Below are 24,886 nucleotides of genomic sequence, written 5' to 3'. Positions count from 1 at the left end.
GATTACAGAATCTGAATCTGAATCCACAGCCTGCTGCCCCTTTCGTGGATCTGAGGTTGGGCCTCCACATCAGCCATTCAACACTCGGTGACGACTCTGCCCTTTGGCTTCCCATCAGAGATAATTAAAGCATAACCCCAACCTTGGAGAGGACTGTAGGGGTGCGCACCGGGAGCCCCAGCCCATCCCTGCATTCATAGACCCCCTAGAATGCCGCTGATGAGAGGGCAGGAGGAGAGGAGGCGGGGCACCAGCTGGGAGGGTGGGTGGGTTCCCCTCGGCCCTGAAGGTGGCACCTGGGCATTTCTATTCTCAGAAGCCACATCATTGCCTGGCAGTGTCAGAGCCTGCCTGGCTGGCAGTGTGGGGACAGCTGCAAAGCTGAGGAGGCGCCGGCCAGGGCGGGAGCTGGCAGAAAGCCACCTTCCTCCTTCTCTGGAATTCTTCCAGCCTTTCCCAAGGGCCTGCTAGGTGCCAGGTTCAGGGGGGGTCACAGAGAGACGATGCACAGCCTCTGCCCACCCCTCACCCCCAGAGTCACAGCCGAGTGGAAAAGCAGGGTCAGCACTGGGACAGAGGTACAAGCTCAGGGCCACCAGGGTCAGGGAGGGAGGAGGGCTGCTTGTATGGGGTCTTCCCTTTGCTCACTCATCTTCCAAACCCCACTGGGTGTGTCCCCATAATTGGAGCGGGCACTAGAAAAGTGTACTGTGGGCGTGCAAGAAACGTGGTCCTGTGGATAGGTGAATCCCCCAGGATGGCTTGGGCTTCGGAGAATGTGGTGGGCTGGAGGGTGTCTGCCGTGACAGTATTAACAATAACAACAGTGACGGTAATCCTTTCCCTACATGCTATGTGTACAGTTTCCAAAGTGCTTTCATACCCTCCACCTGCAACCCAGCCCCAAAGGAGTCTGGGAAAGAGCTCATCCTTGCCCGACTGTGCTTTAGATACTGATGGTGATTACGGGGGGGAGGGGAAAGGTGCCTGGCCACCAGCATGTGAGAGTGCGTGCACGTGTGTGTCCACGTGACCGTGTGTGATTAGCCAGGGGGGCCAGCAGCTCCCATCGCCCCCCAGCAGAGTGCCCGGCTTACAGGCGGTACCCAGTCGTCCTTATTGAATAAATAAGTAAACGAACGCTTGCAGGTGTGCTGTAGAGGGGCTGCCACTAAATTACAGGTTGATTTAGAAGTGGGCTTCTGGAAGAAATATCAAGAGGCTGCATTGCAGGTATTGGAACTCTCAGGGGGAAAAAATGGGTTCTGACAAAATCGGCCATTGACAAAAACTAGGAAAAAATACCCAGAGCTCACAAGGTTGAAGTCAGATGCTCTGATCAAAGACTAAATTGAGACATCCTTACAGAGAACAATTTGGCAACTGTTATCAAAAGGCTTAAAAACTTAGATGTCTTGTAGAACCATTTCTTTTCATTTATTCCCCAAATATTTATGAAGCTTCTATTACATGCCAGTAATGGTGGGAGCTACAAGGTACGCAGTGGTGATCAAAATAAACATGATCCTTGATCTCAGGAGCTTACTTTCTAGAGGGGTGGGGGGAAGCTACAAATTAATAAAATTATCACATAAACATATAATTACGTATTGCAACAAATGGTTCTGAAAGCAAAGTATAGGGTGCTACAAGGCAGGGTAACAGTGGGGTAGGCCCTAATTAGATGGGCGGGACAGGCTTGTCCAGGAGACACATTTCATAGAGGTATAAATGGAGACCTGTGGGATAAACAGACATTGCCAGATGATGAGTGGGGAGGACAAGCATTTGAGATATAGAGAACAGTATGTGCAAAGGCCCTGAGGCAGAAAAGAGCTTGGCTTGCTTGAGGAGCTGACTGAAGGCCAGTGTGGCTAGAATGCAGTGAGTGACAGAAACAGTGGGAGGAGATTTGACTGGAGGGGCCAGAAAATATACGGTGTTGTAGGCCATGTTGGGGAGTTCGGTGGGAAGGGAGGAAGTACGCAGTCAGGGAGTAGGACATTTGAGTGAGTGATGTTGGAGGAAGGACAAGCAACAGTGATGCCTGGGTCCTCACTGTGGCCAAGGGGCCTGGGTGGCTGAGGTGGGATATGGGACAACAGGAAGTCAAGGTTCTCAAAGGCCAGGCAGTCCATTGGTCATTCGCACAGCTGTAGAACCCCCCAAAGATGAGTTGTAACAGCAAAAAGTTGGAAATGACCAAAATGCCCAGCTATTATGGGTGGTTAATAAGTAAATTATGGTATAGCTACTGGGCAGAATATTTATAACCACTAAAAATGTGAGTGGTACCCTCTGGGCAAGGAGGGGAGGTGTTTCTGATATACTGTTAAGTAGGGGAGAAACTTCCCAACATCAGGAACGGCAGATTCCTTTGGGCTACACCTATTTACACATTTATTTTTTTAACAATTTTTATTGAAGTATAAGGTACAAGAGGACAGAAAAGTGCACTGGCCACAAGCGGACAGCTCAGCGAGTTTTCACTGTGTAACCAGACCCTAGATCAAGACAGAGAGACGACCCTGGTGTCTTCCTCCTGCACAGTTCTGCAGATGTAGCTGCTATCTTGACCATAATTGGCTTTGCCTTAAATCTTGATGTGTAATTTGTAATTCTTAAATAATGGATACGTATGTCACATAATTATTTCCTCCCTGTAGATCAAGGGTGTCTCAGAACTAGGAAAAAAAAAAAGTGGTTAGAACTATGTGTTTTAAAGAAAAGTGGGAAAGGGGAGGGTTTTCGTTTTTGTTTTCAATTCATTAATTTATTTGTTTTTATTTTTGGCTGCATTGGGTCTTCATTCCTGTGCACGGGCTTTCTCTAGTTGCTGTGAGCGGGGGCTACTCTTCATTGTGGTGTGCGGGCTTCTCGTGGTCGTGGCTTCTCTTGCTGCAGAGCACGGGCTCTAGGTACGTGGGCTTCAGTAGTTGTGGCTTCAGTAGTTGCAGCTCACGGGCTGTAGAGCACAGGCTCAGTAGCTGTGGTGCACGTGCTTAATTGCTCCGTGGCATGTGGGATCCTCCCGGACCAGGCCTCCAACCCGTGTCCCCTGCCCTGGCAGGCCGATTCTTAACCACTGCGCCACCAGGGAAGCCCAAGGGGAGGGTTTTGATACATTGTCTTTTCTAGAGTTTCTGCAGTGAATTTGTATTATTTTTGTATGAAAGAAGCTGCTAAGTTAAAAAAAATCAGTGTTTGTTTTCCACGTGCCAGTCTTAGAGAAATAACTCGGAGACGGAGACGGAAGCTCAGGCCAAACAAACCCGGGTTCTGAGCACTGCGGTGATAGGTTTGATTTTCCTCACTCGTGCCTGTCGACCTCAGAATAAAGTGGCCCTACCGCTGTCTGGGGCTGGCGCTGACCCCGCCGAGGGGGACAGGGCTAGGAAGGGGACTGCTGGCGTCCCCTTGGTTCAAGTGACAAACCCTCCCTCCCTCCCGGCCTCCCTGGCCAGCCTCAGGCCAGCTCTGTGAACTCTCTGGGGGCATTTCTGGGAGCCTCACACCTGTCCCTCCTTCCTTTCCACAGGTGGAAAAACTGGTGAAGTATTTGGATCCCAACGACCTGGGGAGAATCAACTTCAAGGACTTTTGCCGAGGGGTGTTCGCCATGAAAGGTGAGGTCTTCTGGGGGGAGGGGGGTCCTAGGGGCTCCCAGGATCCTGTCTGGCTGGGGAGGCTGGCATGGCTTGGGTTTCAGCTCAGATTCCTCCCTACGGGGGTCCCAGGAGCCCAGGATGGGTTCCAGAAGTAGGCTCTGCCTTTGGCTCCCCCAGGGGGGCCAAGGGGAAGGGACTTGGGCTCCCACAGCTGTGCCCGCTGGAGAGGGGCTGTGGGCGTCACTGAACCTCTGTCATGTGGTCCCACACCTGCAGCCAGGCCTTTCTACCCTTCCCGTTGTCTGTCCCCATCCCGAGAATGGCCCCCTCCCCTCCCCTCCCCTCCCCTCCCCTCCCCTCCCCTCCTCTCCCCTCCCCTCCTCTCCCCTCCCCTCCCCTCCTCTCCCCCCTCCCCTCCCCTCCTCTCTCCCCTCCCCTCCCCTCCCCTCCCCTCCCCTCCCCTCCCCTCCCCTCCCCCCTCCCCTCCCCTCCCCTCCCCTCCCTCCCCTCCCCTCCTCTCTCCCCTCCCCTCCCTCCCCTCCCCTCCCCTCCTCTCCTCTCTCCCCCTCCATCTCCTGAGGGAACTCATCTCCCTCAAGGCTGATCAGACTCCTGAGGAGTTTCCCAAAACACAGGCTTCAGTTTTGAACGAGGACAGTTCAGAGCTGGTCCCTCATCTCCCTGCCTCTGTTCTGAATTTCCTTCACTTGTTTCCTCCCCACTCCCTCCTCCTAACTCCTCCAAATTCCTTCCTGTCTTCCCTTTAGGGGGGAACATAAAAATCCCTCTCGTTTTCCCTCCACTCAAAGGCAGTTATGAGACGCCTGCAGGAATCAGAGTGTGGCCACTCGCTACTGCAGTGTTCATCCGGAGAGAGTGGTCCAGCTCACCAGCCCGTGAGGAGAACACAGTTTACGTCTGCAAGTCCCTGGGCCTTGCTGTTATCTGTGGAGGATGCCATGTTTCCCTGTCTGTGTGGCTCAGAGCAGCACGAAGCCTTCCCTGTGGGGTCCCTCAGAGTCTGGGAGGGTGGGGAGGAAGCAGGAATTCCTTGCATAGAAGTGACGGGCGAAAGGAAGTGAGCAGAGAGGTTGGGGAGACTGTGCACGGCAGCCCCAGAAAGGTTTCTGAATGGGGTTGCTTGACTCAGTAGGGCCGCCACTAACTGTGCCCGGCATGTCCCCGTGCTGGTGCTTTGCAGGTCTGACCTCCTGTTTGCTGTTCTGAGACCAGTTCCAATGTGTGGAGGTGAGGGGTTCCTCCCATGCCAACAAACAATTTTCTCACACCAGCAGGGTGTCCGAGGAGAATTCAGCTCAATTCTGACACCGTCTACCTGGAGGTAGCGTCAGATTCCACAGGTTAAGGGCTCAGTCCTATAAAACTGTCTCCCCACCCCCATTTCAGACGCCCGTCACAAGCCCAGGCTGTTACCTATGCTTCTGGCCAACCGGCTGTAAGTCAGAGGTTCCCACGACCCCCTCCTTGGGTTGGGTTAATTTGCTGGAGCGGCTCACGGAACTCAGAAACATTTTACTCACTAGATTAGCGGCTTATTGCAAAAGGATACGACTCAGGAACAGGCAGGTGGAAGCGGCGCGTGGGGCAAGGTGTGGGGAAAGGTTCAGGTCAGCCATGCTGTCTCGGAGGGCACGACTCTCCCCAAATCTCCATGTGTTCACCAACCCGGAAGCTCTCCGAACCTGGTCCTTTTGGGTTTCTGTGGCACCTTCATCATAGCCGTGATCAATGAAATCACTGGACATTGGCGATTGATCCAACCTCCAGGCCCTCACCGCTCCCTGGAGGTCAGAGGTCAGAGGTTGGGACTGAAAGGTCCAGCCCTCTAATCACCTGGTTGGTTCTCTTGGCAACGAGCCCCCATCCTTAGGTGGGTCCACAAGTCACCTCATTAACATAAAAAGATACCTTTGTCACTCTCAACACTTAGGAAATTCTGAGGGTTTTGGGAGCTGTGAGTTACAAACTGTGAATGAAGGCCAAATACGTATTTTCTTATAAATCACAATATCGCACCTCCTTTGTCCGTTACGATTTGGGGGCATTTGTTCAGGGGAGGGAGGCCAGCTGTGTAATGAGTCAGCAAATAGCGCCACCCTGAAGGTGGCCTTCCATGTTCTGGAGTTTGCAGGGTTGCAGAGGGCCTCAGCCTCGCAGCCCTGGACTGTGTGTGTTTGGAGTCCCTGTGAGCCAGGCAGGGAGCATGTTCTTATATCCCCTCCTCCAGGAAGGCCTCCTGGATTCTCTTTGCCCCAGCCTCCCCTCCGCAACTGGGAGTCTGTCTTCTGTGTGTTCCCTGATGCTGTTAGTCCCAGTGGAGGAACGTCTGGAGGGCAAGGACCTGTCTCGGCTCCCTCTGCCTGGCCCTGGACTGGCTTCTCTAAGGACTGGGTGCCCCATCTCTGCCTCTGAGTGATCAGCTGGTCTCTTGGAGACTTGGGGCCTCTGCCTCCCTGCAGCCCTACCCAGCCAAGGCTTACTCATCAGAAGCAAAGCTGCCCAGGGAATTCCCTGGCAGTCCAGTGGTTAAGACTCTGTGCGTTCACTGCCAAGGGCCCAAGTTCGATCCCTGGTCAGGGAACTAAGGTCCTGCAAAAAAAAAAAAAAAAAAGGAGCAAAGCTGCCGGGCTGGGCTGAGGCTCTGACCCTCCACTGCCTGTCTGTCCATCCACAGGCTGTGAGGAGCTGCTGAAGGATGTGCTGGCCGTGGAGAGCGCTGGGACACTGCCCTGCGCGCTGGAGATCCCAGACTGCGTGGCGCAGGTGAGAGGGGCGGCCACCGCGGAAGGGATGGGGAGCCTCCAGCCGCCCGCCTTACCTGCTTGGTCTTCCGTCTTCTTGCCTTTGCCTCGCCTTTTTGGTGTCAGGGAGACCCCAGAGCCCCTGCTGAGGGCCCTTTGCCTTCAAAGTCAAGAAAGAGATTTTGGAACCGGAGCAGTGCAGACCCTTGGGAAGCCACAGCAGAGGGTGTAGGGGCTGGGGGTCCTCACAGGGCACCTTCCCCCGCTCTGAGGTCCCGAGGAGAAGCTGAGCTCCAGAGGGAAAGTGGCAGGCTCGAGGTCAACAGCAGGCAGGGAGACAATTTTTCTCTTTTCTCCAACACCAGCTGGATGTCCAGCAATCCAGTCCACTCCCGACACTGACTGCCCAGAGGTGGTGCAGGCCCCGGGGCCAGAGCCTCAGCCCCGCTTGGGAGCTGCCACAGACGGGGCACCCAGGCTACCTGCCTTCTGCTGGGGCCAGCTACAAATGCAGCGTTCTCGCAACCCCCCTCAGGTTCCGTAGTTCACTAGAACAACTCACAGAGCTCAGGAAGGCACTCTGTTTATGATTATTGCTTTACTATAAGGGATACAATTCAGGAAAGACGCACGGGGCAAGGTATGTGGCCGGGAGGCGGGGGCCCTCTCCAGGGGCACCACGTCCCTGCACGGCAGTGCGTCACCAACCCGGAAGCTCCGGGTCTCGTTGCTCTAGAGTTTGTATGATCCCATCTGCAGCCCTCTCACCTCCTGCAGGTGGGCATGGGTGGGGCTTAAAGTTCCCCACTTCAAATCACCAGTTTGGTCTTTGTGGTGTGACCAGCCCCATCCTGTGGCTCTCTGGGGATCCCACCTGAGTCACCTCATTAGCATGAACTCAGGTGGGGTTGAAAGGGACTCCTTATGAATAATAAAATTCACTCCTATCGCTCAGGAAGTTCCAAGGTTTTAGGAGCTCTGTTCCAGGAAGTGGGACAAGGACCACAGTCCCCATGGCTCTGTCTTACTGTCATCATCACCTAATGGTTTGTTTATTATGAAACTTTCATCGTTTTCCCAAACACTTGCAGAGTCATCTTACAGACGAATACAGTTCACGATGCCTGTACTGACAGTCTCTAGGGTCCCTTCTGGCGGAGACAGCCCGCCAGAAGGGCTGGAAGAGGATCGTCTTGGTTTGTCATCCAGGCTTAGCTCCAAAACCTCTTCTCCACCCTCTGGTTGGTGCCTCATCTGACCCCAAACATGAGTCTTTTCTATAGCTGAAGGAGGCCCAGGACCCCAGAGGTCACTTTGGCCAATGGCATACTTCTTGGGATCCAGCTGGGTGGTGGGCTTAGGGCTGGGACTGGGGGAGGGGGTCCCTACAGGGGGCTGTGGGCAAAGAATGTAGGTTGCCACATCAGTAACAAAGGATGTTGTGGCCATGAAGCCATCAGCCACTGCAGCTGCTGCCCCCCGCCCTCAAACGGTGCCCCCTGAGGGGATTCAGGATGGAGAAAACAGGGTACTGGCCCTAGAGAGCTAAGGTGCATAAAGGAATGATTTCAATGAGCCCAGACTCTTGCATCTTCCCGTACATAGAAAAGTGCTAAATTCATTAACTTGAGATGTCTGTTTTTCTTAAATTAATAGTAATCTGTTGATGTTTTGACTACCTGGGTTTTTTTGCAAAACTCCTGTATGTCCTGGCTCCTTCCTTACCTCTTAGGAACAGTCCCTCAGAGCTATCTGCCTGTGCGTAAGTCCTCAGTAAGTCTGCCAAATAAAACATAATTCTTGGGACTTCCCTGGAGGTCCAGTGGTTAAGACTCCGTGCTTCCACTGCAGGGAGCACAGGTTTGATCCCTGGTCTTGGAACTAAGATCCCACATGCCACGCCATCACGCAGCCAAAAAAAACCATAATTCTTGACTTTTAAGTTGTGCTTTTTTTTTTTTTTTTCCCGCTTGACAGGGCCCTAATGCCCAGAGCTGCCCAGCAAAATGGTGTTACAGAAGGCCAAGGCTCAAAGGTGGCAGAGACCCAAGCCGGGTACCAGGGCCTCCAAGATAGGTCTCAGGTGGTTGGACCCCAGGGTGCCGTGCCCTCAGGGATGAGTGAAGAGAGCTGGGCTCCAAGAGGTGCAGAGGCCAGCAGTGAGGGCTCCAGGCCTGCCTCAAGGGGCAGCAGATGTGGGGTGAAGATGCATTTGGGCCTGACTGATGGGACCAGGACCAGAGCAGAGGACCCCAATGCAGGACGAACCCTGAGAGTGTCCTGGGAGTCTTGGAGCGGGGCCCTCGTGGACTGAACAGGAAATGGGCTAACGAGGTGGGCTGTGGGACCAGTCAGAACTGGGTCCATACCCCGCTTCGGCCACTGATGAGCCCTGCAAACCCGGACACGTTACGCTCAACTCCTCAGAGCCTGTAAAACAGGGCTCGCCATACCCGTCTTGTGAAAATTCAGTGGGAAAACAGGCTGCTAATATGTGAGAATCCCCTTCCTCCCAGTGCCGTGTCTTAGGGATTCGTGTGAGAAATGGTGCTGAAGTGAGAAATGGTGCTGAGAAATGGTGCTGAAGCCAACACCCTTGGCTACCGGTGTTTCAAAATCACGTCAAAATAAAGGCCTGCATGTGAGGAGCTGGAGGTCAGAGTGGAGCCCTAGCCGGGCTTCCGCACCAGCCAGCGGCACCAGGGCCGGGTCCCGTTCCTGCAGCTGTGGGCTGCTTTCGTGGCCTCCGCACTAGGCCGGCCACACTGGCAGGTGGAGAAAAGGGGAGAGATAGGCGTGGAGGAGTTGGCCTCTGAGAGAGCGCTCTTCTTTTTGTTTATTTATTTATTATTTTTGGCTGCGTTGGGTCTTCGTTGCTGCGCGCGGGCTTTCTCTAGTTGCGGCGAGTGGGGGCTGCTCTTCTTTGCGGTGCGCAGGCTTCTCATTGCGGTGGCTTCTCTTGTTGCGGAGCTCAGGCTCTAGGCACACAGGCTCAGTAGTTGTGGCACACGGGCTCAGTAGTTGTGGCTCGCGGGCTCTAGAGCGCAGGCTCAGTAGCTGTGACGCACGGGCTTAGTTGCTCTGCAGCATGTGGGATCTTCCCGGACCAGGGCTCGAACCCGTGTCCCCTGCATTGGCAGGCGGGTTCTTAACCACTGCGCCACCAGGGAAGTCCCGAGAGTGCTCTTCTTTTTAAAGCAATATTGTTTTCTCCACAATGCAACATGTGGAGGTTACAGAAAAGCAGAAAGATCAGGTCGATCGAATCCCAGCAACCCCAGTGCCCCCCTCATCTCCTCTCTCGGGACTTTAGGTGTAAGCCCCTCCTTGTGAACTCTTTTCTGCCCCCGACCTGTCTGGCCCTGACAGGTGGCTCGGGTGGTCGGAGCCCAGCGAGGTGGCTGTCGATCCCTGGGCACGCTGGGCAGCCTTGTCCGTGAGCGCCCGGTGGGCAGCGTGGTGGGCTGGGGCTCTGTTCCTCACGACAGGCTCCTCGGTGCTGGGAGGGCTGAGGGGGCAGTGCGCAAAGCCAGCCTGCCAGACCAGTGGGCTCCCACAGTGAGGGGCTGAAAAGGCCTGGAGGCCCCGTAGTGTGAATGAATCCCTCCCTGCTCAGGCTCCTGCACCATCTGAGCAGCTCGGGGTTCCATTTGGCTAAAGGCCACGAGGGGCGAGACCATAGCTCCTCAGGCTGGGGGGAGCTGAGGGGGCTGGCCTGGGGCACGTCCTCATCCTGCAGGCTCAGCCCTCAGGGTCCTGCTGTGTCCCAGCTGTCCCCTAGGGGTCAGCTTGAGACCAGCCAACCAGAGGGAGCCTGGATCATTACTTGGGCTTCCCAGGTGCTGCTAGGGGAGGAGTGGTTTGGGACCAAGCGAGGATGACGTAGGATGGGACCAGAGGAGCATGCCTCCCCCCACCCCCAGGGTGGGGCAGGGACCTCTGACGTCAACACTTGACGAGAGGGTCATAGTTAAAGTAGTGAAGTAGTGAAACACTCTGTGGTGCTGGTTGGTAAACAGATGCAAACCTGGCAGCCTGAGGGCACCCACCCCGTTCACCCCTCTTCCAGGCCCCCTGGAACCCAGCCCCCACACACCAGCTGTCACCCAGGCGCTCTGGGCCTGCTCTCCAGGCAGTGCAAGTCTGTCTGGGTAGGTGCACCTGCATCCCACCAGCTCTTTTTTTTTTTAATTGAAGTATAGTTGATTTACAATGTTGTGTTCCCTGCTGTACAGCAAAGTGATTCAGTTATACATATACATATATATACATTCTTTTTCGTATTCGTTTCCATCATGGTTTATCACAGGATATTGAATATAGTTCCCTGTGCTCTACAGTAGGACCTTGTTGTTTATCCATCCTATATGTGATAGTTTGTGTCTGCTAATCCCAAACTCCCAATCCATCCCTCCCCCGCCTCACCTCCCCCTTGGCAACCGCAACTCTGTTCTCTATGTCTGTGAGTTTGTTTCTGTTTCATAGCTAGGTTCATTTGTGTCATATTTTAGATTCCACGTATAAGGGATATCCTATGGTACTTGTCTTTCTCTTTCTGACTTCCTTCACGTAGTATGATAATCTCTAGGTCCATGTGTGTTGCTGCAAATGGCATTATTTCATTCTTTTTCTGGCTAAGTAGTATTCCATCGTTGATATATACCACATCTACTTTATCCACTTATCTGTTGATGGGCATTTAGGTTGCTTCCGTGTCTTGGCTATTGTGAATAGTGCTGCTGTGAACATAGGGCTGCATGTATCTTTTTGAATTATACTTTTGTCTGGGTATATGCCCAGGAGTGGGATTGCTGGATCATGTGGCAACTCTATGTTTAGTCTTTTGAGGAACCTCCATACTGTTCTCCATAGTGGCTGTACTGATTTACATTCCCACCAACAGTGCAGGAGGTTTCCCTTTTCTCCACACCCTCTCCAGCATTTATCATTTGTAGACTTTTTAATGATGGCCATTCTGACCAGTGTGAGGTGGTACCTCACTGTAGTTTTATTTATTGATTGATTGATTGATTGATTTTGGGCTGTGTTGGGTCCTCGTTTCCGTGCGAGGGCTTTCTCTAGTTGCGGCGAGCGGGGGCCCCTCTTCATCGCGGTGCGCGGGCCTCTCACTATCGCGGCCTCTCGTTGCAGAGCACAGGCTCCAGATGCGCAGGCTCAGTAGTTGTGGCTCACGGGCCCAGTTGCTCCACGGCATGTGGGATCCTCCCAGACCAGGGCTCAAACCTGTGTCCCCTGCATAGGCAGGCAGATTCTCAACCACTGCGCCACCAGGGAGGCCCTCACTGTACTTTTGATTTGCATTTCTCGAATACTTAGCAATGATGAGCATCTTTTCGTGCCTATTGGCCATCTGTCCCACCAGCTCTTGAACTCACTGGATGTCACCCTTCCTGTGTCCTTAGAGCCTGCTGCACCCTGGCGCAAAAAGGGCTTGGTAAATCCAACTGTTGGCAAGTTTTCTGATGCATGTGGATTTGAGTTTGGTCAGAGGGGGTGCTGGGTGTCGCAGGGGTCCGTGGGTTGGCATCCCGAGGCTGAGGTCTCAGGAAACGCCCTGGGAGTCCGTCGTGAGGCTGGCCCACTTAGCGGGCTGCTACTGCGCTCCCTTTGTGCAGCTCCCAGACCTTATGGTGTAGGGGTCTCTGTAGGGTGGGGACATGGGCAGTCACAGAGAGCCCCACCCTCGGGCCTTAAAGGCAAGGGGGCAGTGGGATGAAATCTGACTTATAAGCCCTCATGTGAGATCCTGGTTCGTCCTCCCACGTGGGCTGGTTAATAGGGAACCCCATAAAATGAATAGGGTGTCAGGCCACCTGGTGCTCCTCTTGTGTAACCACCATCCCAGCGAATGGTGTCACCATCATCCAGCCCCTAAGCCAGAAAGTCATCCTTGACGCCCCACATCCAGCCAGCCTGAGTCCTCTGGTCCCCACTCAGCCCTCGCCCCTCTCCCTCTGCTGCCTCCTGGCCCCTCATCGTCCCCGGCCTTTCTCTCTCCAGACCCACATCCCACAGTCGCCTCAGGATCCTCCTAAGGAGCTGTCACCACCCCCACTTCGGTGGCCCCCTCATCACCAGTGGGATAAAATCCACCACTTCTCCAGCCTCACCTCTCACTGCCGCACTTCTCACACCCCGAAATTGGTGACACCCAGTTGCTCCTTATTTACTGAAAAGACCCTGTTCTCTCTTGCCTCCCAGACTTTGCACAAGTTCTTCTTTCTCCTGGGATGGCCTCCCACCCACTGTCCCTGGGATAACTTCTGCTCATCGTTTAAGACTTAAGTAGGTACCTCCTCCTCCAGGAAGCCTTCTCTAGTTCCCTCTGCCCCCAGCCTGGAGTGAAACCTGTGCTGAGCTTCCCTGGGGCCCTGTGCCCTCTGTCATCCCTGCCTTAACCTCACCCTCCAGGACAGCTCCATGTTCCCCACACGGCGACACCATTTTCACCTGGTGGTGGCAGAGCTCGAGCTGAGTTCATCTCCTTCGCACCCAGCACAGTGCCCATAGCGAACACCCTTATCCACGTGCCATAGATCGTTTCTCTGAGTATTTCTAGGATTTGAAATCTAGAAATGGAATTGCTCTATCGAAGGGTATGCAGATTTTATTTTTTAATCAATGGGACCAAATTTTTCTTCCAAAAAGACGGTACCAATTGTATCATCCAACAGTAGATGAGAGAGTGCCTGGATTCTCAGCCCTTTGCCAGTCCTGGAAGTCCTCCATCTACCTACAGGCCCCCCTTCTACTCCTCTCCCCTCCCTTCTCCTGCTCACCAATCTGATGGAGGAAAACTCACTCTCACTTTGATCTGTGTTGCCGTTTTTGGTGAAGGAGACCATCGTTCCTTCTGTTCACTGGGCCTGTGGATTTCTTCTTTTGTTAATTGCCTCTTTATAGTCCTTGCTCATTTTCTGTTGGGTTGTCTTTTCCTTTTTTTTTTTTTCCTTTTCTTTTTTTGGGGGGCCTTGCCTCACAGCATGTGGGATCTTAGTTCCCCGACCAGGGATCGAACCTGTGCCCCCTGCAGTGGAAGCGCAGAGCCCTAACCACTGGACCGCCAGGGAAGTCCCTGGGTTGTCTTTTCCTTATTGATTTATATGAAATCTATATACACAAAATCTCTATATATTCTGTCAGTCTATGCATTTTGCTTATATTTTAATTTTGGTGTCTTTTATTGCATAGAATGTTAAAGTTCGGATGTCGTCATTATCAGTCCTTTTATGCCATTTACGTTTTGTGTATTATGTGATGCCTCCTTTACCTCAAGGTTATAAACATACTATTCTCCTGTATATGTTTTTCAAATACGTTTAGACAAAAAGTGTTTATGTTTAGCTCTTTGACCCACCAGAAGCTTATTTTTGGTTTTGGTGAGGATAATATCTGGCATTTTTATGTTCCACATGTTGCCAGCTGTTCACATTCCTGCTGTGGAATAGTCCCTCTTTCTCCACTTATTTGAAATCTCACCCCTTTATCGGGAGCTAAATTGCCGTGTAACGTGGGTCTCTTTCTGGACTCTGGTCTGTTGTATTGATCTATTTGTCTACCTTTTTCTAAGCCAGTTTCAGTTACCCTTGCTTTACAGTGTGATATCTGATAGAAAAAGCCTCCCTCATCATTCTTTATTTTTAAAAATTTTTTGGTTATCCTTACATATTTTCTCTTCCAGAATACTCTTTTTTGTCGAAATTCATTTAAAATCCTGCTAGAGATTTTGTTTGAAATTTGTACATCAGTGGAAGGGAACTGGCTTTTTAAAGTATTGAATTCTCTCATCCGAGAACATAGTAAATCTCTTCATCTTTTCTGGCCTTCTTTTATGCCCTTCAGGAAAGTGTTATGATTTTCTCATATAGGTTTTGCACATTTCTTCATAGGGTGACTCTATTTTAGAATTTCTGTCACTGTTACATGTAGGATCTTTTTGCCATGATATTTTCTAATTGGTTACGGCTAAGTGTCTAGGAGACGTTTTGATTTTTGGTGTTGATCTTGTCATGACGACCTTACTAAACTCCCTTATTAGTTCTAATAGTTCATTTACAAACTATTTTCTAGCCTGCTTAATCTATATAACAATGCAGCCATATTCTTTTTTTCTGCATAAATTTAAATAGCTGCATGATATTTCATTGCAAGAAGACAACCACATTTATTTACCAGTTCCTTATTATTGGTCATATATATATAATTTTTTTTTTCTTAAGCTACTTCGGGGGATTAACAAAAGCAGTGTTTTAAACACTCTTGTAGCTAAATTGTTCCCCACAGAAGCACTCATTGTTTTAGAGCAAGCCAGAGGTTGGCAAACGACAGTTCCCGTGGGCCAAATCTAGCAGCTTGTTTTTGTAAATAAAGTTTTATTGGAACATGGCCACGCCCATCTGCTCACCCTTGTGTGTCTGCTTTCCCATCACAATGGCAGAGTTGAGTGGCTGCCACAGAGCCTAAACTGTTTACTATCTGCCCTTTACGGAAAAGGTTTGCCAACCTTTAAGCTAAAAACCGTTTTATCAAAAGGATACAAATCTTAAAATTTCTAATACATCTGTCAAATTCCTTTCCAGAAAAGTTGTCTCAATTAATCTTTCATCAAGATCGTGTCAGATTCCTCCTACCCTTTGTTTACTGGCTGTTCTGCTTTCTCAAATCTTTCTCATTGAGAGGCTAAAATTAGGATTGCTCTTTTGAATTATAATATGGTTGAACTTCTTAAATTGCCTTTATTGGTCACCAGGAGTTCTTTCTTCATTAGTTGCCCGCCCACATCCTTCACCCTCATTTCCATAGATGTATTCATTCCCATTGATGTAAAAGAAGTAGAAATATTAACTTTTGGACATACCTCACAAATATTTTTTCAGCTTGTCATTTCTTTTTAACCTTGTTTATGACAGCAAATCTAAAAGGTTTTTATAGCCAACTCAATCTTTTCCATTGCGGCTTCTGCCTTTGGTGTACTGCTTAGAAAACTTTCCTACCCAAGGCTGTGACACTATATTCTGTTTTATTTTTATTTTATGTATTTGGTTTTCATGTTTAAAGCTTTGATCCACAGAGTGAATTTTGATGTCTGTGGTGAGATAAGGATCCAGTTTTCCTTTTTCCCCTCAGCCCCTCTTACCCTCCCTCCTGCCCAACTCACCTCGCGGGAACCAGAAGCTCTTGACAAGGTTATGCTTAAGGGGTCCCCGGAGGCCAAAACAAACCGGGGTTTGCTGGGAATGAGGGCGTCAGCCTGAGCCCAACCTGGCTCTTCTGCTCATAAGCAGAAGGAGCTTGGTCAACCTCCAGTCTTGCCAGAACAGTTTTTAAAAATCTGCTCTGAGCTTCTCTCCAGAGCTGGCCTGGGGGTATGTAGGACATGAAGGTCCAAGTCCACCATTGCTTAATTTCATCCATTTTGAAGCAAGCATTTCTAAAACCACTTTTGCAACAATGATACTTTTGAATTCTAAAAATACTTTTCTTGACAGCCTCTGATTCAGCTGTGCTGGTGAAGGTGTAGGTTGGTGGTACCATGCTTATGCTGGTAAGGGGAGGGGGGAGGGTGTTTCCTAGCTCAGGGAGGGGCCTTACTTGATCCTTTCCTCTCATATTTGGCCCCAGTTTTTTGGGTTTTTTTTTTTTTTCTGTTCCAACACCTTTCTCCTTCCAAAGGAAAGAATAATTTACTTATCCGAAGCCCAAGAATTTCTGTAAGAATAAAAAGATCCTTAAGTCATATCTTTGAGAAGTAATTAAATTCTGATTAAAGCAAAGGTGGCTGGGACAGAAGCAGAGCCAATGTTGATGGTTGCCTTGGTCTGTCCTGGACCATCTGTCCCCCATCTTCTGCCCCTGACCATTCCGACCCTAGGAAGGCTGGGTTCAGCTGGCCCACTGAGACCAACTTCCAGGACACTCCTTTTTTTTTTTTTTTTTTTTTTGCGGTACGCGGGCCTCTCACTGTTGTGGCCTCTCCCGTTGCAGAGCACAGGCTCCAGACGCACAGGCTCAGCGGCCATGGCTCATGGGCCCAGCCGCTCCGCGGCATGTGGGATCCTCCCGGACCGGGGCACGAACCCGCGTCCCCTGCATCGGCAGGCGGACTCTCAACCACTGCGCCACCAGGGAAGCCCCATTCATCTATTTTTAAAAGCTCCCCAAGTAACTTGAATGTACACCCAACGTTGCAAGCCAAGGATCTAAGCTAGGAATGCTCAGACTTTGCGGCATATTAGAATCTCTGGGAGTTTTTAAGGTTCTGGGTGCCCAGCTGTCCCTCAGACCAATGAACCCGGAACCTCTAGGGGTGGGACCCAGGCATCAGCACTTTTTAAAGCTCCTCACGGGATTCCACGAAGCCATGACCCGTACAACGTCCTGGATTCTGGTCAGTTTACATCAACACTTCTTTTCCCTGAGCATGGAACGCAGAGGCTGGGGGTGGGGAGAAGAGTCTTATACCTTGAAAATGGCCAATGGCTGGCACAGCGTGTGTGTTCAAATGTCGGCTGCCCTTGGCCCCGGAAGTATCCTCTGGGGAGAGTGGCTCAGGATTACAGGGCCCTGGCTGGAGGGTGTCCGTCCCCCGTAGAACTGGGCCGCCTGGGTTCTCAGGCCCGGGCAGGGAGCATTCTTGGTGGCCAGTGAGCCATGACTGCTTTCCCAGAGGGAGGCCTGCAAGGGCCCACGGGGACTCTGGGTCAGCAGGGCGGGGGCTCCATGTGTCAGAGCCCAGACAGGAATCTCATTGAGAGAGTTCCTCGTCTGCCACCCAGTTCTGCAAACTTCTGAGAGCTCAGGCCGCCCTGCAGAGAACGGAGAGTAGATCACACTGACTTCACAAAGGCCCACCAGATGTACTTTTCCTCCAACTTGCAGGAAAGTTGTGAGAGCAGTGCAACGAGTGCCCATAGATCTGCCCCCCTAGGTTCCCCGGTTGTTAACATGTTGGCAGTTTGCGTTCCCTGCGTTTGTGTGCGTCCCTGTATACACACTTCTTTGGGGTGATGGGGGCTGGACCATTTGAAAGTTAGTTGCAGACATTATGACACTTCCTCCTTAGATACTTGACCCTTCCTAGGAGCAAGGATATCCTCCTCGATAACCGCAACACACTCATCACCTGTGGCTGATACAGCAATGTATTAGCTGATATAAACTCCACATTCAGGGTTTCCCAATATTTTTATAGCTTTTCTGTCCGATCTCAGATCCAATCCAGGATGACACATTACATTTAGTTGTCACGTCTCTTTAGTCTCCGTTAATCCGGAATAGTTCATCCACCTTTCGCTGTATGTGCACCATCACCTGAGGCCCCCAAGAGGTTGCCGCCCCACTGGTTTTGCCTTTGGCTTCGGACTCCCGTGTGGAGCCACAGCGCCCTCTGCACGAACGGCACTAACGCCTAGCGGCCGGTTCACACCCGTCTGGCCCAAAGCGCTTTGATGCTGCCCCATCCTCCATCTCAGGAGCTGGGACCGCCACCCACCTGTCCGCTCGGACCAAGAACTGAGTTGTGCTTAATGTCTCTCCTTCCTCCCATAGCCAACCCATCCGCAAGGCCTGTTGGTTTTATCTGCAGGATCCGTCCCGTCCCGAGGTGTCCCCTTCACCCACCTCCACGTTACACCCCGTCAGAGCTTCACACCATCCCCCTACTTGGTCACCCGCGCTCTCTCTTCCCTTCCTCCTTACAAGAGCCAGAGTGTCCTTTCAAACTCTTAAACCAGGTCCTAGAACTCCCCCACTTAAGATGTTCTAATCACTTGTCCTCTTAGGGTAAAATCCTGAACCCCAACTTCTCACTGTGACCTACCAGCTTTCACTTTTGCCTGAACCTTTGACCTGGTCCCATCCCATCTTCCCCATAATCCTCGCTGTTCCAGCCACACTGGCCTGTTTTCTGTTCCTCAAACCCCCGAAGCTAGTTTCTTATCTTTGCCTGGCTGTTCCTTCTACCTAGAACCCTCGTCCTCAAGTCTTTGAACGGCTGCCCTTGCATCATTCAAGTTTCAGCACAAGCGTCACCTCTTCAGAGAAGCCTTCCCTTCCCACTCATCTCAAGGAACCCCTCTACAGCAGTCCCCTGTCACTGTCATAACACCCTGCTCATTTCCTTCAGAGCCTGCGCCACTGTGTGCCACACTCTTAACTGTCTACGTGTGTCCTGCCTGTCTCCTCCACGTGGGTGGAGGGCTGTGCCTGCCTCTCTCACTGCTGTGCTCTCCACGCCAAGCACAGTGCCGGCACGGAGCAGCTGGCGGTACGTGTTGGAGGGATGCATCTCTGCTGTGCAAGGTCAGCTCTGCCGGGGAGGAGAGGGCTAGGTTTCCTCCCGCCTGGGAGCAGTTGAGGGGTGCCCCCTTCAGGTCAAAGGCTGTAAAACCACACTCAGTGCTGGGTGGGGAGGAGCGGGGAGGGCATAGGAAGGAGCTGAAAGGGGGATGACTCTGCTCTGACTCTGCACCTGGGCTCTGAAACCTTAGTGTGTGTACGACTCACTCAGGGGCTTAACACAAGGCAGGCTCTGATCCAGTAGGTCTGGGGTCGCCCGACTGCACCTCCTGCAAGCGCCTTCAGTGGCGTGGGAAGATGTGGAAAGAGCCTGGGGGTGCTCCCGTTGCTTCTGCCCCTCCCACCCTCTGCCAGGAAGTGTTGTTTCTAGCAGTCTCTGTCACCTCCGCATGTGGTGAGCCCCTCGTGGTTTTCCGTCTCCACATGTCTGCTACCGTGACAGTGACAGACAAGACATTCCCTCCCAGGAATCGTGCTCCGCCGCCTGCTCTGTCACTGCTCTGTTTTCTCTCCTCCGCGCTCCTTTCCTTAAGCAGACTCCTGGGGGCGTGCTGTCTGGGGGAAGTCAGGCCGGGCTCACTGCCCCGGTGCAGGACAGGACAGCTGACCAGGCTGGGAACTGGGAAGCTGAGGGGCTCCCACAGGCTTTGGTTCAGAGTGTAGGCACTTACGGGCAGAGCCAGCACCAGAGGCAAAGGGCTGATTTAAACTTGGGCAGAGGGCTTCCCTGGTGGCGCAGTGGTTGAGAGTCCGCCTGCCGATGCAGTGGACACGGGTTCGTTGCCCCGGTCCGGGAAGATCCCACATGCCACGGAGTGGCTGGGCCCGTGAGCCATGGCCGCTGAGCCTGCGCGTCCGGAGCCTGTGCTCTGCAGCGGGAGAGGCCACAGCAGTGAGAGGCCCACGTACCGCAAAAAATAGAAAAAAAAAACTTGGGCAGAGCGTTGGCTTTGGGGTCTGAGGGTCCTGGATTTGACTCCCGACCGTGTCGCTTACTAGTGGACCATCCTGAGCAAGTTACTTAACCTCTCTGAGCCTCACTTTCTTCCCTTGCTAAACAGAGGTTGTAATTGGTGTCTTCTGCATAGGGTTATTATAAAAAACGAGAAATGAGAGTACAAGCAAAGCACTCAGTACACTGCCTAGAAAATGCTGGAATCTCTCAGCCCACAAGGCACAGATTGTGAGACTTGAATACTTTTTGCCCCAGGGCTGCTGACAAGGGACTGACAGGCAATGTCTATGTCCCAGGCTTCCTTCTACACCTGCATCTCACAGCCCCACCGCCTGCTGGCTGGTCCTGCACAGCTAGGAGGTTCACCCCCTGGGGCATTCCCCAGAATTGGGCCCACTCCTGTGTCAGACCCATCTCCCAGGGTAGGCAGGGCCTGAGGGCATGAAAACCACACCCACTGAGCCTGAGGGAAAATGCCCAAACATTTTATAAGAGGGATAAACAGCTGTTCCCATCCTGGTCATTGCCGCGTTCCCTTCCTGACCAGGGCAGTAAAAATGACTGGAAATAACGTGAGACACGGCAAGAAGTCTGCTTCTTGAGGGGAACTTTCTGTGGGCTCTGTGCGTGTCCCAGGTTTATGACCCTCCCCAAGCCTCTTTGATTATCAGCACAGGGCGGATGGGCAGGAGGGACACTGCACAAGTCCCAGCCTCAGAGCCTGGCCCAGCCCCTGCTTTGTACACACTCGCTGTACCTAGATGGAAAGAGAGGGCTCCTTTGACCCTGGGGGCTGGGAAGCTGAGCACCTTCTCAACACCGATGCCAAGACTTTACATCCAGAACCCGTTTCAGAACAGCTGCCTTTACCACACCCTGCCTGGGCTTCTTCCTGTGCTGTGACTTGGAATATTCTTGCTTTCCTCAAGGGAATTTTTAATCCAGGCTGAAAGGACCCCTGAGCTGGGTGAGGGGTCGGGCACCCAGGCAGAGGCTCGTCAGGACCTTTATCTGCTGCAGTAAACATCAGCTGAGTCCTGGAAAGGGGCTGCACCTGAATTTACAGGCAGAAACTCAGCTTGGAAGAGTGATACGGGAGAAAGTATTCCTGAGGACACACTAACCCCCATTCCTTTAGATTTTCCATTCCTGGTATCCATTTCCATGTCAGAAAGCACTGTTTCATCTTACCTTATTACAAAAACCTCTTCACGGATGTGCATTTTGTTTTTATTCCCTTGGCTCAGCGTAAGGCCAAACAGAATATTTCCTCAGCCTCCTTAAAATTGCTGCTGGAAACCTTATCCAATTTGCCATTTTGCACGCTTTGATCTAATACATTCTTTTTAGGATTTTGCACCAGAAAAAAAAGTCTTTCCTGATGAAATGATTTCCTTCTCTCATCGGATAATAAGAATTGCGTTGTAACTAACCTTGCTTTCCCGTGTTTGTCTTGGTAGTTAGAAAACTTAGAGCTAATGGTGAGTCAACTTACAATTTACTCATTTACCTGCTTTTTCTGTCGGGCTTATTTTTTATCTTATTAGTCCAGCTATGAATGTCTCTTATTGTAAATAATTTCACAGATGTCAACAACAACAAAAAATGAGTTCGGTGGCGGGGGTGGGGGGCGTGGGGGGAGTTCGGATTTAATAAGGAGAGACTAATTGAAAGGATTATTCCAAGCTGGCCGGTGAGGGGAGAAACTCTTGAAATAGGAGGAGGGGCCCATGGCAACAGGGAGGAAGCTCTCACCGTAAGATCTCCAAGCATCTCAAGGGTGAGGCAAGAGGGGGTTTCGGGGAGGGGGGCACAGGGTGGCTTGGCCATTGGGAGTGGATCAGGGAATGTTTACCCTGAGGCCAGCCTGTGTTTGGAGGGCTGCTGGGAAGGGGCTGTGTGCTGACTCAGCAGGGGTGGGCACGATTCACAGAACTGGGGGAAGAAGGGAAGCTTCATCAAAATTTGGATAGCAAGCGTTTTGTTCTGGTTGGTCACTAGGACCAGCAGTTCAAGAATGGGAATTTGGAGGGTGGGCCCCAGTGGCTTCCACGTTTCCCTCTGTCTAGACTGTTCTCTCCCAGGGGCAGGGACCAGCCTCACTGCTCGCTCTGCCCAGCCCAGTCCTGGGCCTGAGTGAGTTACTTGGTCAGTGTTCGCTGACTGGCTGAATGAGGGCCTTCCTGGAGTCAGGAACTCGCCTCTCTGGGAGGTATAGGAACAAGCAGGCTGCACCCCCGCCCCTCCCTGAGGGACCCCAGCTCTGGGCCATGACCCCTGCCCCCTCCCTGAGGCATACCTAGCCCCTCCCCTCTGCTTCCCCTCCTCTAGAGGGTGCCCAATTCCGGGCGGCACTGCCAGTTCCCGCACCCCACTTTCTGGGTGGCAGGTTGGAGGAGAGGGTGGGAAGGCGGAGGAGGGAGTCAGACCCAGAGGGAGCAGCACGGTGCCCCCAACACACACACCACCACCCCGCCCCCCACCAGGACCCCTTCTCTCTTAACTTGTTTTTCTGTCTCTCTACCTGTGCGCTCTCTCTTTCTCTGTCCCTGTCTATCCAATCTTTCTCTCTCCAGCCCATCTCTCTCTGGCCCTCTGATATCTCCAGTCCCAGCACCAGGAGGCCCTTCCAGTTGGCCTCAGGTCTCAGCATGAGTCAGACACAAGACAGGGCTGGGGATGGACAGATGGAATGTCAGCCCTACTCAGGCAGTTTACATATCTAATCTCTATCACCACCACACCCCTGTCCTGTTTACTCAGACCAACCCTGCCAAGTAGGTACCATTAGACCCATTTTACTGGTAAGGAAGCTGAGGCTCACACAGCAATTAAGTCGCTTGCCCAAGGTCTCAGGACTGCAGTGTGCAGAGCCAGGACTTTAATCTGCACCTGTCTGACCCCAGATGCCACAGAGAGCAGCTCTGCATCCACTTTTCCTGAGGCTTCTCGAGTTTCCCGGGCCTCTCTTCACTTCTCTCCCCCGCGCCCCCCCCCAACCTGGGAGAAAGGACCAGAGGGACTCATCTGCCCTGAGGGGTTTGCCTAGAATCAAAGGCAACTCATCTGGAGGATCTGCATTGCTGGAGGACAATCTTTCACAGAAAGGAAGGAAACTAAGTATTCCAGGAGCTGAGGTGAGGCCTGGGCTGGGGAGAGAAGGCAGAAGAATTCCCCCAGCCCATTCCTACTACCTTTGGAGCCTGAACGTGGCCCCTGACCTGCACAAAGAGGGTCCTAAAGCCTTTTGCTTGGTGAAGGAGGCTGGCCACACCCAGCCTGCCTGTGCAGGGCTGTGCCAGGATTGCTAAAAGGTGCCCCAGAGATAGACAAATACCGTATAATATCGCTTATATGTGGAATCTAGAAAAATGGCACAGATGAACTTGTTTGCAAAGCAGAAATAGAGTCACAGATGTAGAGAACAAACTTATGGTTACCAAGGAGGGAAGGAGGGGTGGTGGGACGAACTGGGAGATTGGGATTGACATATATACCCTGCTATGTATAAAATAGACAACCAGTGAGAAGCTACTGTATAGCCCAGGGGGCTCTACTCAGTGCTCTGTGGTGACCTAAATGGGAGGGAAGTCCAAAAAAGAGGGGATATATGTATACCTACGGCTGATTCACTTTGCTGTATAGCAGAAACTAACACAACATTGTAAAGCAACCATACTCCAATAAAAATTAATTTAAAAAAAAAAGAAAGAAAGAAAGGGGGCTCCTCTGAGAGGGAGTCTGAGAAACTCATCAAGGAAAGATGAGCAGCTTCTTGGCTGCAGGACTTCTGAGAGCCTTCAGAATGCTCACGTGTACCTCTGGGACCCCAGCAGGAGGTGAAGGCAGTTGCCAGCCTTCTTTGCTCTGGGAACCCTTCGTGCACCAGCATCTTTGTTACAGAAATGCGGAACTGATGGGCCCTGTGGGTAGCCCAGAGTGTGGTGCGAAATGTGTTTGAAATGTGTTTGGGGCATAGCTGCCACTGCTTCCCCAGAGGAAGCAGAACGTGGCCTGTGATAACAGTGTGGGTTTGGTCAGCAACTGTTACGCAGGGACCAAAAGGCTCGTGGCAACATACACCATCATGTGTGAGTCTGGTCCCTCTATCTACTAGGAGGGTCCCTGTGCTACACAACTTCAGGGAGGACTAATCTCTCTGTCGTCCGTGGGAATGGCACCTCTGGGAGTTGTGCAGTGCACAACCTGGGCAGCTAAACATGACAGTCCTGGTCCTGGCCCTCATCCTGGTCGTCTGACTGTTGCAATAGCCTCTCTGTTGACTTCCTGTCTCCAATCTACCACCTCTGGTGTCTCCTGCCCCCCTCCTCTGTGTCACCTCTCCAGTCCTACCCTCCTCCAAGTCCCTTCTCCCCAGAGCCAGCTGCCAGAGGTCTACAAGCACCCTCCGGCTGTGCAGGACCCTGGGGGAGGAGTCCTGCCTCTGAGATGGGTGGGCTCTATCGTCTTGGGCTTAACCTCTTTGGGGCCAGTGTCTCCATTTGTAAAATGAGGATAAAATGCTTGGCTTATAGTTTTATCATTAGATTCTGAGCTTCAGGAGGCCAAGGCTGTCTGTCATTCATCCCTGTCCCCTGGTGTCTGGCACGTCCTAGGTCCTGGTGAATGTCTGGTCACTTTGACCAAAACCTTTCTGCCCTTCCCCCTCTCATGCTTGATTGATCTGCCCAGTATTTCTGGAACACTGCCTGCCCTCCCGACTCCTAGGCTTTGCCCATGCCGTTCTTTCCCCTAGGATTGCCTTCTGCTCTATCTGCAGCACTAACCATTTTGGGGAGAGCTCAGTTGCCACGCCTGAACCCGTTCCCAGCCCTCTCCCCCAAACCCCACTGGAAACAGCCTCCCCCTTCCACACCAACCCCGCCCCCACGGCAGGGAAGGTTCCTCCTGTCCCAGCCAGGCTCCTCTGTTCTAGGCAGAGGAGGGGTTGGCATTTCTCTGCACCCGCCTGGGGTGCCCAGAGCCTGCATGGTGCCAGGTACAGAGCAGGGCTCCGGATGGAAGGGCCCAGAGTGGACTGGAACGTGGTAGCAGCTTCCTCCCCCAGGAGGGAGGAAATCCTGGGCAGGATGGTTGCCGGCCGCCTTCCCAGAACAGGCCCAGGCTGGGCTGGGGCAGACTGGCGTGCTAATGCCGGCTCGGGGCATGGGGTGGAACACTTCAAGGTCGGCTTCGGGGTCCAAAGCAGTCTTGGGGCTTCCCTGGCGGTCTGGTGGTTAGGA

The 24,886-nt window shown here is 52.3% G+C and overlaps 1 protein-coding gene across 1 annotated transcript in view; it reads left to right on the top strand.

Annotated features, from left to right (window-relative positions):
* The window catches only part of RAB11FIP4 (RAB11 family interacting protein 4), a 117,949-nt gene that overhangs the window by 29,837 nt on the left and 63,226 nt on the right, over nt 1-24,886 (top strand). The window contains exons 2-3 of the mRNA XM_030862101.2: nt 3,539-3,626; nt 6,304-6,392. Of these exons, the coding sequence (XP_030717961.1) occupies nt 3,539-3,626; nt 6,304-6,392 (177 nt within the window). The remainder of the gene's footprint in view (nt 1-3,538; nt 3,627-6,303; nt 6,393-24,886) is intronic.

The sequence above is a fragment of the Globicephala melas genome, chromosome 20 (assembly GCF_963455315.2).
Source record: "Globicephala melas chromosome 20, mGloMel1.2, whole genome shotgun sequence".
In the NCBI taxonomy this organism is placed as follows: Eukaryota; Metazoa; Chordata; class Mammalia; order Artiodactyla; family Delphinidae; genus Globicephala; species Globicephala melas.
This window is presented reverse-complemented; position numbering and strand designations above follow the sequence as displayed.